Genomic DNA, 13642 nt, shown 5'->3' on the forward strand with positions numbered 1-13642 from the left:
AGTAATATTTTTCACAAATTGAAATCTAAGCCACACCGCAAGTGTCCACGTTATAAAATTACATATTGACAGGAGCTAATTGTGAGCTGGGCGGCACGGTGGGACGAGTGGTTAGCACACAGACCTCACAGCTAGGAGACCAGGGTTCAATTCCACCCTCGGCCATCTCTGTGTGGAGTTTGCATGTTCTCCCCGTGCATGCTTGGGTTTTCTCCGGGTACTCCGGTTTCCTCCCACATTCCAAAAACATGCTAGGTTAATTGGCTACTCCAAATTGTCCATAGGTATGAATGTGAGTGTGAATGGTTGTTTGTCTATATGTGCCCTGTGATTGGCTGGCCACCAGTCCAGGGTGTACCCCGCCTCTCGCCCAAGGACAGCTGGGATAGGCTCCAGCAGCCCCCGCAACCCTCGTGAGGAAAAAGCGGTAGAAAATGAATGAATGAATGAATAATTGTGAGCTATGAAAAAAACTCACGTCCAGCTTGCCAACCGGAGGACATCACTCAGACTAATTCACAGTTTAGAAACAACATTATAATCATCATACAATAGCTTAACACTCAAAAGGTACATAGGCAAAGATTTAGACCTTAGGGTTCAGTTCAGAGTTCAGTTCAGAGTGTACATAATGCAGACAAAACAAAATGAGTGAGCCTAACCATCAGCCGCAACCTCACCCCAACTTCACGCTATCATTGCTGTTTCTCCACGGGTACATTCTATGAATCATGTCACACAGACAAATAGCGAAACAAATATGGCATCAAAAAACATTATACCGTAATACCAATGAACAATAACACGTTATGTCAATATTAACCTTAGGTCCTAAGTCCTTGCTTGCATAATAATGTCCGTCATATTATATAATGGGCCCTATTTTGTGCATTCATGTTCAGTCAACCTGCTCAATTCGTTATCATCAAACATTTCATCATGTTTGCTCCCTTGTGTTTAGGCCTGCTGGCTCTGTCTTCTGTGGCTGCAACGTCTGATCCCACCTGCGAAGAACTTTTAGCACCTCTGCAGGATCGGAACAAGGTTTGTAGTCCCCAGAATCTGTGAAGCTACCAGAATGGAAATAACAAAACGTTTTGGTTATGTGTTCATAGGTATATGGAAAGTGGATCTATCATGTTGGAACAGCGGATAGTGTAGATTCCTGGAATGACCTTAAAACAGTCACAAGTTCGTTGATCGAACTCACACCTATCCCCAACAGTAGTGACTTCACATTGAGTTGGAGAGATAAAATGTAATTTTTTTTTGTTCTTATTTTAATTTCGGCAACGCCGATATTGTGATATAGAGTCATGAGTTTACTTTCTTCTTTCCAGAGCTGGAACATGCTATTATCAAAGTACTCCATGTCGCACTGCAAACGTAGACTGTAAGTACATTCCAATAGTAGATATATCCTGTACAGTTAATAGCAGGAGTCATATTTATGTACGGTATATCTAGTATTTATCCTTGACATCGATGGTCATGAGCACAATGGCAAGTTACTGAAGCCATGTCCTGACTGCCTCCTCTGGATCGACGACACTGTGGTGAAGACCGCCGACGGGGACCCCCAAAGAAGGAGACACTTCTTCTTCTTTAGTGAGTTCACAGCTTCACCTTCACACCAAAGCGAATTCAACACAATACACAATACTCTTTGTGTGTAACAGCAAAGTCTGGAACACTCGATGCTGCTCACCTACCGGTCGTCAAGAAACAGGCTGCATGCCTGAACTTCACACAGGATTTGCACTTTGGAGACATCACAGGTAAGATGCTTCCTATTCTGCTATTCTGTCTCACTTTATACACCATCACGCATAAATGGTAAAGCTCCACTCTCTTCCAGATCTGTGTCCAGAGGAGGTCATCCATCAGGCCAACCAGACAACCTAAAGAAGACTACAGCATGAGATACTGCAAAGTCGTAATCTAGATGTGTGTGTTTGCGTAAATTCTACTGCTTATTATGGGGCTTCTAAATGATTAAAGACAATGCATACTGATGAACATCTGCAAACAATACAGATGGAAATATGCCAGAATACTATGCGCAACTAAATGTTTCCATCTGTAGCTGGAAGGTAACAAGAAAAGACAATAAATTATGTGAAAACAATAAAAAAATAAACTAAACACAGATGAAAGGCTTGAAAAAAGTGGTCACAGACTTAGTTTGTTTCGTCCAGTTTTTGAGTGTGAGAATTTCTTATTGTTGATGGTAGGTTGTTCCAATATTTTCTTCCTTTTACTGAAAGCACTGTTTGTCCAAAAAGTAGTACGTCTGTGTGGCCCTTGTGCCCATCCCTCTCATGACCTTCAGTTGAATGAAATCCTTCAAGGGGGACGGGGCAAGACGTAATAAAGATAATCAGCTTTGCATATTTGGAAGTGAGCCCTGAAAGAAGGATGACTCTGAATGCTCGGTTTCAGAGAGTTTTTTTGTAACACCTGCTCACTGTGATGTCACAGCCGGTGCCTTCCTTATATGGGCGTGCCCAGGCACAAGCTGCACGAGCTGTTAACCAAGCTAATCCACGGACTCAACCCACAGACCAGCTCCAAAGACCTACAACATGATCTTGATGCAGATGGCGTCGCTGTGCGTCGTTCAACTATTCAGTACAGTTTGCATAAGGAGATGCTGTACTGAAGAGTCATGCAGCAGAAGCCTTTTCTACGCACAAACAGAGTCGCTTGAGGTATGCTAAAGCAAATTTGGACAAGCCAGCTTCATTTTGGAATAAGGTGCTGTGGACTGATGAAACTAAAATGAAATTATTTGGACATATGCATGGCAGAAGAAGAACACAGTATTCCAAGACAAACTTGCTACCCACAGTAACATTTAGTGGTGGTCTCATCATCTATTTATTCCTCCTCCTCCTCTTTCTAATCTTTCTTATTCCGCCTAATTTTTTGTCCGCTAACTACTCCTCCATTTTCCCAATCAATTCAAACACTCACATGTCAAGGACATGTTTGCTATTTACCCAGACTTTTGAAAATATATACTTTTAGCAAACAAATGTAAGCACGGAGGTGATCGATATTAATCTCAGGTCCAGGTCCAAAGTCCTTGCTTGCACAATAATTTCTGTCTTGCTATATAACTGGCCCTCTTTGTCGCATCTATGGACAGTCTTCCTGCTCTCAGCGTGGTGTCCACTTGTCATCAAATAGTTCATCATGTTTGTTCGCATTTCTTTAGGTCTGCTGGCTTTCTGCTATCTGATTGCTGCATCCGATCCCAGCTGTGAAGAACTTGTAGTACCTCTGGATGACCGGAACCTGGTACGTTGTGGTGAACATGTGTTTTTCACATATAAATATGCAAACATTAGCTGCTTTGCATTGCGTTTAGAATAAGCATATGACCCTGATGTGTAGTATTTTTATCCAGTGTTGCCTTTCATCCATCCAGAAAATTACTGGTAAAACAGAGATCATAAATAATGTAGTTATTTCAGTTTAATAACGTAAAGTTCAATGTCATCGTTTAAGAGTCAAGGTGTCAGAAGCTCTGAAAATAACTGCTCCAATCCAGTGACAGAGCTCATCCGTCACGGGTTACTGGCAGTGCAGACACACACATATATGCACAACTCACTGGCTCGCCATCCCATTCATTTAAATACACACATTTAGTCCACTGTTATAACCAGGGGTGCAGACTTGGAAAACTTTCGTCATACGCTTACACACACTTGGTGTTGGAAGAAAAGAAACCTGACCATTGCTTCCGGGAACGCTGACATTCATGATAAAACATGTTGAATGACAGTGATATTAGATTTATTTATTCATTAGAATAGTTATGGAAGTAAAAAACAACAGGTTTTAGTCACACAACTTTTGAATTGTGTGTGTGTGTGTGCCATAGATATCTGGTAAATGGATCATACAAGTTGGAACATCAGACAATGAAGACTTAATGAAGGAATATAAAACATTCAAAAGCTCCTGGATGGAAGTTGCACCCGTGCCTAACAGCAATAACCTCATAATGAAAGGGGCAGACAAAACGTAAGTTTTTTTTTATTTTTGGTTAAGACATTTATGAAGGATATTAATGATTTATGTTGCTTTCTCCTTAGAAATGATGGAAAATGCATTTATTCCAACACTACTTTGATGTATTCAAGTAGTACAGATGTGGAATGTAAGTACTTTCTGAGAGATTCTGAGACTCATTGACCGTACATCTCTTGTACATTAAATATTCATATTTATAACTTCTAGTTACCAATATCATGTACGGTGGCAAACACAAGGGGAAGTTCCTGAAAACGTGTACCGACTGCCTTGTCTGGGTTGACAAAACGTTGGCGGGGACCCCTGAGGTTGTGAAAGATACAAACGTCTTCTTGTTCAGTGAGTCTACATTTGACATTTGACTTCCTGTTTCATCTCCACATCAAATCCGTCTATAACACACAATATACTATACGTGACAAGGATTATCTCATATGCAACAGCTCGGTCTGGAAATCTAGATGATGCTCACCTAGAGACTTTCAAGAAACAGGTTGCATGCCTCAACTTGAAAAATGAGTTGCTGGGTGGAGACAGCACAGGTAAGAGGCCTCATATTCTGTCTCATTTTGACACAATCACACATGACCTGTACGGCTCCTCTGTCTTCCAGATCTGTGTCCAGAAGAGGGCCAACCATAGAACAAAATCATCATAGAGACGTAAAGACAGAGACTGCAATACTGTCACCTTCACATCATTGCCTATCTTCAGGCTTACCTGTAAAGCAGTAAAATGTAATGTGATATGAAACCAATGTGGTACATACAAACAACAGCAGAAACTATACATAAAAACATATTAAAGAAAATGAGAACTTCAAAGTTCCTTCATTATAATACGAGTAGTGTTGTTGTGTTTTTACTCGTGTTCATCCATCACCTCAGGATGCAAAGACATGATAGTAGGTGCAGTCAACACAGACTTTATTTTACAAAATTGTCTGCAAAACAAAGCAACACTTTGGAAATGGAATATGAGCCCTAACTGGAGAATAACTCCCCCCCAAATAGGCAGAGAAATTACCCAGAAGAGAATGAGCAACAGTGGTTGCTAAGTGGTCACACATCAGGAAGATCAGGTATCGGGAAGACCTGTGTTCAAATCCCAAAACATGCATGTTAGGTCACATGTCTTTGATTGAGCTCCAGTTTTCCCCTGTGCCCTGATGAGGATAAGCAGCACAGAAAATGGATGGATGGACAATGAGGAACAAAGCTGAAGTACACAAGAATACTCTAAGCCTCAGGGCAGTGTACTGAGCCCCCCTGCTCTACACCTTCTATACTCAAGACTGCACCCTTGCTCACAACAGCAACACCATCATCAAATTTGCAGATGACTCTGCAGTGGTTGGGGTCATCTGTGGAGGGGATGAATCCACCTACAGGGACGAGGTGGAGCAGCTGACAGTGTGGTGTAGAGAGAATAATCTGCTCCTCAACACCTCAAAGACGAAAGAACTGATCATAGACGACAGAAAAAAAATCTGAAATAGCACTGCTATTCATAAGCGGGGGCTCGGCGGAGAGGGTGGCTGACTTCCACTTCCTGGGAGTACACATTGAGGAGGACTTGACCTGGAGAGTAAACACTTCTGAGCTACTGAAAAAAAGCCCAGCAGAAAGTACACTTTCTGAGAGTGCTCAGGAAGAATAACATCACCCAGAGACATCACTTGTGTTCTTTTACAGGTGTTCTATAGGGAACCTTTTGACGTAGTGCATATGCATATGGTACACCAGCTGCACAGTGGCTCAGAGGAAAGCACTCCAGAGGGTCATCAACACTGCCCAGAAGATCACTGGCTGCCCTCTCCTCAGCTTGGAAGGCTGAAGAAACCAATTAAATGCGATAAATGAGAAATGACTCATTTTTAAACAAGTGTGCTGCATACTCTGCAGGCAGATGCAAAACACCCATGAAAAACTGTCAATACTTCATCAATAGCAGCTCAGACTCACATTGCTACTGTCAGTCAGTCAGGAGATTGGGAAGATCTGGGTTCGAGTCCACCCATGCGTGGGTTTTCTCCGGGTACTCCGGTTTCCTCCCACATTCCAAAAGCATGCTAGGTTAATTGGTGACTCCAAATTGTCCATGAAGGTATGAATGTGAGTGTGAATGGTTGTTTGGTTATACGTGTATATGTACCCCGTGTCCTTGACTGTCTTTGCAGAGAGTTTGGAGTTTTTCATTAAAAAACACAATTTCCTGTTTATTTTTTTTTAATTCTGAGATGCTCAATCAAGAGATACTCCGATTTTATTATTTCATGTATTGTCCATCAATGAATGGCTCCCACCTCCTTACAATCTCATGTTGAGCAGCTGTGAGTTGGATATTTCAAACTCTTTTTCAAAATCTACATTTCCTCAAGTTTGGTGTAAAAAAAATAAAAAATGACTGAGCTCAGGGAAGGGAGCCCCAATAGGGAGGCTAAAGAGTGCAAGAGTTTGCCGACCACTGAACTAGATGATAGAACAGAAAAGTGGGAATTAAATAAGTAGCAATATTAACACCTAGAGAGAGAGCTGATTGGAGGAGACATAGATCAGGGCAAGATGCAGGTGTACTAATGATGGAAGACTGGGAAGACACAAGGAGCACAGCTGAAAACACTAAAAAACAAAAGTGTGTGGAAACCACAAAGTAACCTTTCCCATGTGACAGAACTGTGACAAAAAGACATTGATGCATTTCATTCTCGTCTGTTTTGAATCCGTAGTCATAGCTGCTTATCCAAAGTCAATATTAACAAATCCACACACCTTGCTTGCATAATAATGTCCGTCCTTCTCTCATGTTATATAAATGGTTGTCTACCTTGCAGCTATCTTTCAGCTCTCAGTGTGGTGTTGGCATCAAACACATCAACATGTTTTATCACTTTTGTTTAAGTGTGTTGGCTCTCTTTTCTCTGACTGCTGCATCTGATCCCGGCTGCCTCGATCTCCTAGAACCTGTGGAGGACATCAATCTGGTATGTTATGTTATCCTTCACACCTGTTTCACATGTAAATATCCATACAGACTTTGTATGCTTGGACTTTTTGCAGGTTGTGTATTTCATGCATTCTGAAAGTGAATATATTGCAGTTTAATTTAGTAAAGGTATTGATGGGAATGGTGGAAAACATGGAATATGAAACATGGTGAATGGAATGTTTGTATGTGCGTGGGTGATGCAATACATGCACAGAATATTCTGGGAAGTAAAACAAATACTCCAAGACTCGATGTATGTGTCTTTCCACAGGTATCTGGAAAATGGATACTTCATGTTATCACATCAGACAATGAAGGTTACATGAACGTCCTTAAAGCAGTCAGCAGCTCCTGGATTGACCTTTCACCTGTCCCCAATAGTCATGAATTCACCATGAAATGGGCAAACAGAATGTAAATATTCCTTTTAGTTTCTTCTTAAACATTTTGTCGAAGTGAGTAACGTGAGAATAATGACTTTTCTCCTTACAAGTAATGGGACATGCTTTATTCAAAGTACTACTTCCACTTCAAGTAGCTGTGCCAGTGAAGGATGTAAGTAATTCTGATCATTTCCTATTCGGTATAGTCACAGTACTGAATCACAATTTCTCCCATGTCTAATAGTTATCCTTAACTTCTACGGTCAAGAACACAAGGGGAGATTTCTAAAGATGTGTCCTGACTGTCTCTTCTGGTTCGACAACAACATGGAGAGGACCAATGATGGGGAACTGGTAAAAAAGACAAATATCTTCTTGTTAAGTGAGTCCACACTCCATCTCCACAAGCAATTTCTACATAACATACAAGATACTGTTTGACACACAATAAAATCAGGAAAATATACATATACAAGTTTGTCTCTGTGTACAACAGCAAAGTCTGGAAGACTAGATGATGCTCACCTTGAGGTTTTCAAGAAGAAGGCCACGTGCCTCAACTTAAGTGAAGATCTTCATTTTGGAGACCTCACAGGTAAGATGCTTCCGATGCAGCTTCACTTTGACACAATCACATGTGATCTGTAAGCCTCCTCTCTCTTCCAGATCAGTGTCCAGAATAGATGGTCGTTCAACAGTAAAGAAACAAAACGTCCTACAGACGTAATCTCCAACTGTCATCTGCACAGTGGGAGACACTGCAAGCTCTTAGCGTAGAGCTATGTCTATCGTATTGCTTGTTGCAGAGCCTGTACCTTTCATCCAGGTGATAACACAATAAAGGAACAACAGAATTTACTGTGACACGTGTGTGCTGATAGCATCATTTAATGGCATGTAAACAGCAAACTACAAAAAAGCATAACAGCAAAAGAAAAGACATGTGTGACAGCAGCAGTAACAAATTTACTATAACCAACCACATATATACGTATGTATATATACGTATATATACTTTATGTACGTAGCCCGGTTATGGCAATACTCTGGTTCTCCCGACCTCCATGGACTGGTTTTCCCGTCATGATAGCTGTAGGTGTAATAAGAAGACAGTACCCCCATCTTGCAATCGAAGTGAGTGTGTTTCACGAGCCTCATACGATGCCCACAAGTGTACGTCCCCGGTGAGTGAAACGTACAACATCCTTACATGAAGTGCACCTGGCATACTTTAGGGAAATAAGTAAACATAGTTAGGTTTTTTTTTCATTTAAACTTGCATTGCTACTTGTCTTGTATATTTCTTAACGACCTTTTCAGTGTTAAGTTGCTGTGTGATCATTTTAGTCTATCAAAGATGGCATCATGAGTCAGACTGTTCCGATGGTTTCCTATGGGTTGATAAACTTGTTGTGAGTTCCCTTACTATCATAATTGGTGACTGCCAAGAAAGAGCTACTGTTTCCTCACTGACTAGTAAGCAGGTACATGATTTACACAATTAGTAGGAGTGCTGAAGTAAAGGTGTCACAAGATTAGAACATGGTCATAAATTAGTGTCAAGTTCAAAGTTTGACAAAGTTTAAACACTGGAAATTATGCTCAATTGTGTGGTGTGGATGTGCAGAATTTTTATTTTTATTTTTTTACATTTAAATCATTTACATGCATTCAAAGCTGGTGTATGTCTCCGGCTCAAATTACAACGCAACCACTGGCTGGCATATGCTATCGTTCATTCATTCATTTTCTACCGCTTATCCTCACGAGGGTCACGGGGGTGCTGGAGCCTATCCCAGCTGTCTTCGGGCGGGAGGCGGGGTAGACCCTGGACTGGTCACCAACCAGGGCACATATGGACAAACAACCATTCACACTCACACTCACTCAGGATTGGGGGGTTCTTCTCTGACTGGACAACATCTGCTGCGGTGGCAACTTCTTATTAGCCGGCCGATACCGCATCTGCACAATCTGAAATATGTAAAAACAGCCGGGCAGGGAGAGAAGGTGCTTTTTGCAGCTGCGCTGTTCTAAGACCTGCTTAAATGGTAGGCAGACAGGGACTGTGATAAGCCCGGACGTCTGGATTAGGTTTGTGGTGTCAGGAATAAATCTTGGGGCGTATTCTATCTTGGTTTCTGTATTGATCCTTCCCACCCTCCACTCCACACCCACAAGGAACTCGCCTCGAAGTACAGGGAGGCAGTGAGTTTCCTTCAATACCTATGGACAATTTGGAGTCACCAATTAACCTAGCATGTTTTTGGAATGTGGGAGGAAACCGGAGTACCCAGAGAAAACCCATGCATACATGGAAAGAAGATGCAAATTCAACACATAGATGACCGAGGGTGGACTTGAACTTGTGAGGCCTGCGTGCTAACCACTCAAGCACAGTGCAGCCCATATGCAAGCAATAGGGGCTAAAAGAACAGAATGAAAGAAAAATGTCTATATTTTCCACAAAAATGTAAACAAAATAATTAAATTGTCATTTGAAAGAAGCTTGGCAATCCACTGTAGTCAGATGGAAAACTAGCGTATGAGATGGCAGATGTACTACATGTAGATGGGGGAACCTCAGCATTGGTTACACATCTATTCACACTCGACATGCATATGATACATCTCCACAGCTCCAACATGGTTGTTGATTGCTAATGTTCATGCATGTGCCCACACTGCATAACCAATGTGGTGTCTTCTGCTCGGAATAGGACTGCATAACAAAAACAAACATAAAATTCAAATTATATAATGTTGTGTTATGAAGCAATGACACATAGCCTGAATAAGTGCAGGCTGAAATGATATTGGCTTTGTTTGACTTGAAATAAGCTATGAATATTACAATGTTACAAAATGTTACAAAAAAAGACTCTTGAACCTTTTCATTTTATAAAAGTAGCCCGCAAAAGAAAAAAGATTGGTGACCCAGAGGGGATCACCCGCAGACACAGTGTCACAGGGGGGTTAGTGAAACCTGACCTCATGCATCCCAATATGGCCTCAACACAAAACCAACTAAACATCATCCCATTGAACCAGTCAACAGATTTTGTCAATATTCCTCTTCGGTCCAGGTCTCAAGTCCTTGTTTGCCTTTTTTTCATAATATGTAACCTGGCCTCTTCCTTGCATCCACGGTCACATCAGTCCTCCTGGTCTCTGCATGGTGTTGTCCAATTATCAGCAAAAATCTCATCATGTTTTATCATTTATGTTTAGGTCTGCTGGCGCTCTCCTCTCTGACTACTGCATCTGATCCCAGCTGTGAAGAGCTTTTTGTTCCCTTGGCCAACCGCAGCCAGGTACGTATGTCGTTCTAAATCTCATTTGGTATTAAAGCTGCTTTCCATTGCCCTGAAAACATAGTCTTGTATGTTTCAATGTGTGTTTGTGTCCATAGATATCTGGAAACTGGATCTTTTATGTTGAAACATCAGACAATGATGAATTCCTGAATGAAATTAAAACATTCATGAGCTCCCGGGTTGAATTCTCACCTGTACCCAACACTGATACTTTAGGAATTACATGGACAGACAAAATGTAATGATTTATTTATTCACTCTGATTTCATCTTTTTAACAAATTACATCACAGAATAATAACAATTATTTTGCTTTCTCCTTACAAGAGCTGGAAAATGTACTCCTGAAAGCGTTAATGCAACTTTTACAAGCTCTCCAACGGTTGAAGGTAATTCTAATAGATCTGATATGGTATTGATAGTGTAGTGTTGCATTCCAGGACTGTTGGTATGAACAGTTGTTTGTTTCCATGTGATCTGGGATTGACTGGCAACATCCCTGGACATAAGAATCAGTTCTTGGTGGATGCATGGGTACATATTGAATGACACTACATTGCACCTTTTTAAAATGTTTATATCATATAGTCAATTTCAACACCTTCCGTGGCAACCATACTGAGAAATACTTTAAGGCATGTCCTGACTGTGTACTCGTCGTCGCCCAAACAACAATTACACCTCAGAGAATTCCTGAAGGGGGACCCGAAAAAGGCGGAGTCTTCTTCCTCTTATGTAAGTGTACATTTGACTTGCACTATTTATTCCACCCCAAAATGAGTTTAATGGGTTCATTGTGACATCATAAACGTATCTCTGTGTTCAACAGCGAGGACTGGAAGTGTAGATGCCGCTCAACTGGAGATTTTCAAGAAACAGGCTGCATGCCTCAACTTCACCAAAGAGTTGCACTTTGGAGACAACACAGGTAAGATACTTCCTATTGTGTTCCGACACAATCACACGTAACCTGTAAGGCTCCTCTCTCTTCTAGATCTGTGTCCAGAAGCGGGCCAACAATAAAACAAAAACATCCAAGAGACAAAGACTACAACAAGCACCTTCACATCACGCCTATCCTCAGAGAGATACTGGAGATGAATGTGTGTGTGTGTGTGTGTGTTTGAAGTCTTATTGCTTGTTACAGAGCTTCTAACTTGCAATATATACAAATGACCCAATAAATGAAATAATACAATAATACTGATCCTTAATTCAAATGATATACAATTATAATGACAGATTTTATATATAATATCAATAATAGTATGTAAATAATAATACAATAATATAATAAAATTGTATGTATTGTAATAAATCTGAAAAAATAAACCAAAGGTCAATATTGTACTTTACAATATTGTTTGCTTTTTGAAAAAGATTAAAAACACAACTATTATTTACGGTATATTTATATCCTGAACAGTTTACACTGAGATGGCATGAAGGATTGAAATTGTCTACAGCCAATTAGGACGCAATGGGTGGTGCAGAGAGAAGAGAGAAAAGAGAGAGAAGCACAGAACTACAGCACATACCTTTCCACAATGCAATTCTTCTTAAAGGGCCAGGCTCAAAGACAGTGAGTCTAAGAAAGGTGAAGCGCGATGGAGCAAGGCATCACTGCACTGTATGTCTGGACTGATATTGTAGCAATCATACAATATGTTTATCCTGTCATCATTCACTAAGGATCCTTGAAGATTGGTGCACAGGGTCAAGCAAGAATTTTCTAGAACCAGAAAAATCCATTTGATTTGATTTGCAAAAAAAAAACTGTTGTCTGAGGGTGTATGTGTCCAATGAGACACCGTGTGGTGACATTACTCATTGGTCGTACTGTCAGTGATCAATCATGCCACTTTTTTTCCTGAAATTTTAACTATTTTAACTTCTTCTCATAATATGTTTCTTCCCAGCAGAGAAGTTCCTTGGCCATGGCTGCTGGCACAGCAATAATTAATTCAGCTGCCTCTGTCCACTAGAGGGAGGTCATGCTTACTCAATAAATGAACAAGGGGTTAGTGAAACCTGGCCTTGTTTGAGAGTGCCCTGATTTGGCCTTAACGCAAAACAAACTAAACATCATCCCATGAAACCAAGTCAGTGTGTACCATGCAGTATTGAGTTGGCCTGTTGAGCTCAAAGAACAAAGTGATGGAAGTGATCACTGTAAGTCCTTCAAGAAATTTAAACAGAGAAACAATTACCGAAATTTCCAGTGTTTAAGCCGCTACTTTTTGTCAAACCTTGAACTTATACAACAATGGCGCTAATTTATGACCATGTTCTAATCTTGTGACACATCCTTTACTTCAGCACTACTACTAATTATTTAAATCATGCGCCTGCTCACTAGTCAGTGAGGAAACGGTAGCTCTTTCTTGGCAGCAAACAATTATGGTAATAAGGGAACTCAGAACAAATCATCAAACCATAGGAACCCATCAGAAATCACAGGATGTCATTATTTAGGAAAACAGTATGACTCATTCTGTCATCTGTGATAGAATGCTAAAATTATCACACAACAACTTAACACTGAAAATGTAGCTAAGAGATGTACAAGACGAGTAGTTTTAACTTATTTCCCTAATGCATTTATTGAGTAAGCATGGCCTCCCTCTAGTGGGCAGCTGAATGAATCGTGCCCGGCAACCATGGCCAAGGAACTGCTCTGCTTTGAGCCTGGCCCTTTAAGAAGAATTGCATTGTGGAAAGGTGAGTGTTGTAGTTCTGTGCTTTAGCACAGATGGCATTGTCTCTCTCTCTCTCTCTGTCTCTCTTCTGTCTCTCTCTCTGTCAGCACCGCTTATTGTCTTCTGCGTCCGGATTGGCTGTAGACCATTTCAATCCTTCATGCCATCTCAATGTAAAATGCTCAGTATATAAATATACCATAACTAGTAGT

General features: G+C 40.8%; 3 protein-coding genes across 3 annotated transcripts; all 3 read left to right on the forward strand.

Moving 5' to 3' along the window:
• The first annotated feature begins 914 nt into the window (after nucleotides 1–914).
• Nucleotides 915–2381, forward strand: LOC144898232 (uncharacterized). Its single transcript, XM_078789308.1, has 6 exons — nucleotides 915–1044; nucleotides 1116–1258; nucleotides 1341–1393; nucleotides 1468–1608; nucleotides 1680–1778; nucleotides 1859–2381. The coding sequence occupies exons 1-6, from the start codon at nucleotides 940–942 to the stop codon at nucleotides 1903–1905; spliced, it is 588 nt and encodes a 195-aa protein (XP_078645434.1). The 5' UTR covers nucleotides 915–939; the 3' UTR covers nucleotides 1906–2381.
• A 754-nt stretch (nucleotides 2382–3135) lies between these two features.
• On the forward strand, nucleotides 3136–8098 carry LOC131128559 (uncharacterized). The gene is made up of 12 exons (XM_078789271.1): nucleotides 3136–3303; nucleotides 3893–4035; nucleotides 4107–4171; nucleotides 4252–4383; nucleotides 4488–4586; nucleotides 5338–5456; nucleotides 6824–7027; nucleotides 7304–7446; nucleotides 7526–7587; nucleotides 7660–7797; nucleotides 7912–8010; nucleotides 8082–8098. The coding sequence occupies exons 1-12, from the start codon at nucleotides 3199–3201 to the stop codon at nucleotides 8096–8098; spliced, it is 1326 nt and encodes a 441-aa protein (XP_078645397.1). The 5' UTR covers nucleotides 3136–3198.
• Nucleotides 8099–10541: 2443 nt separating this feature from the next.
• On the forward strand, nucleotides 10542–11932 carry LOC144898279 (uncharacterized). The gene is made up of 6 exons (XM_078789733.1): nucleotides 10542–10729; nucleotides 10828–10970; nucleotides 11059–11120; nucleotides 11320–11466; nucleotides 11561–11659; nucleotides 11726–11932. The coding sequence occupies exons 1-6, from the start codon at nucleotides 10625–10627 to the stop codon at nucleotides 11752–11754; spliced, it is 585 nt and encodes a 194-aa protein (XP_078645859.1). The 5' UTR covers nucleotides 10542–10624; the 3' UTR covers nucleotides 11755–11932.
• The last annotated feature ends 1710 nt before the right edge of the window (nucleotides 11933–13642 follow it).

Source organism: Doryrhamphus excisus, linkage group LG3 (genome assembly GCF_037039965.1).
Source record: "Doryrhamphus excisus strain RoL-2023G ecotype Guam linkage group LG3, RoL_Dexc_Guam_v1.1, whole genome shotgun sequence".
Lineage (NCBI taxonomy): Eukaryota > Metazoa > Chordata > Actinopteri > Syngnathiformes > Syngnathidae > Doryrhamphus > Doryrhamphus excisus.

Excerpts from the sequence above, each read along its gene's own strand:
- LOC131128559 (XM_078789271.1), top strand. The coding sequence starts at position 3,199 with ATGTTTGTTCGCATTTCTTTAGGTCTGCTGGCTTTCTGCTATCTGATT. Across the intron at positions 4,384-4,487 it reads TACAAACGTCTTCTTGTTCA|CTCGGTCTGGAAATCTAGAT; the intron begins GTGAGTCTACAT and ends CATATGCAACAG. Across the intron at positions 7,588-7,659 it reads TAGCTGTGCCAGTGAAGGAT|TTATCCTTAACTTCTACGGT; the intron begins GTAAGTAATTCT and ends CATGTCTAATAG.
- LOC144898279 (XM_078789733.1), top strand. The coding sequence starts at position 10,625 with ATGTTTTATCATTTATGTTTAGGTCTGCTGGCGCTCTCCTCTCTGACT. Across the intron at positions 11,467-11,560 it reads CGGAGTCTTCTTCCTCTTAT|CGAGGACTGGAAGTGTAGAT; the intron begins GTAAGTGTACAT and ends TGTGTTCAACAG. Across the intron at positions 11,660-11,725 it reads GCACTTTGGAGACAACACAG|ATCTGTGTCCAGAAGCGGGC; the intron begins GTAAGATACTTC and ends TCTCTCTTCTAG.
- LOC144898232 (XM_078789308.1), top strand. The coding sequence starts at position 940 with ATGTTTGCTCCCTTGTGTTTAGGCCTGCTGGCTCTGTCTTCTGTGGCT. Across the intron at positions 1,259-1,340 it reads TTGAGTTGGAGAGATAAAAT|AGCTGGAACATGCTATTATC; the intron begins GTAATTTTTTTT and ends TCTTCTTTCCAG. Across the intron at positions 1,609-1,679 it reads GAGACACTTCTTCTTCTTTA|CAAAGTCTGGAACACTCGAT; the intron begins GTGAGTTCACAG and ends TGTGTGTAACAG.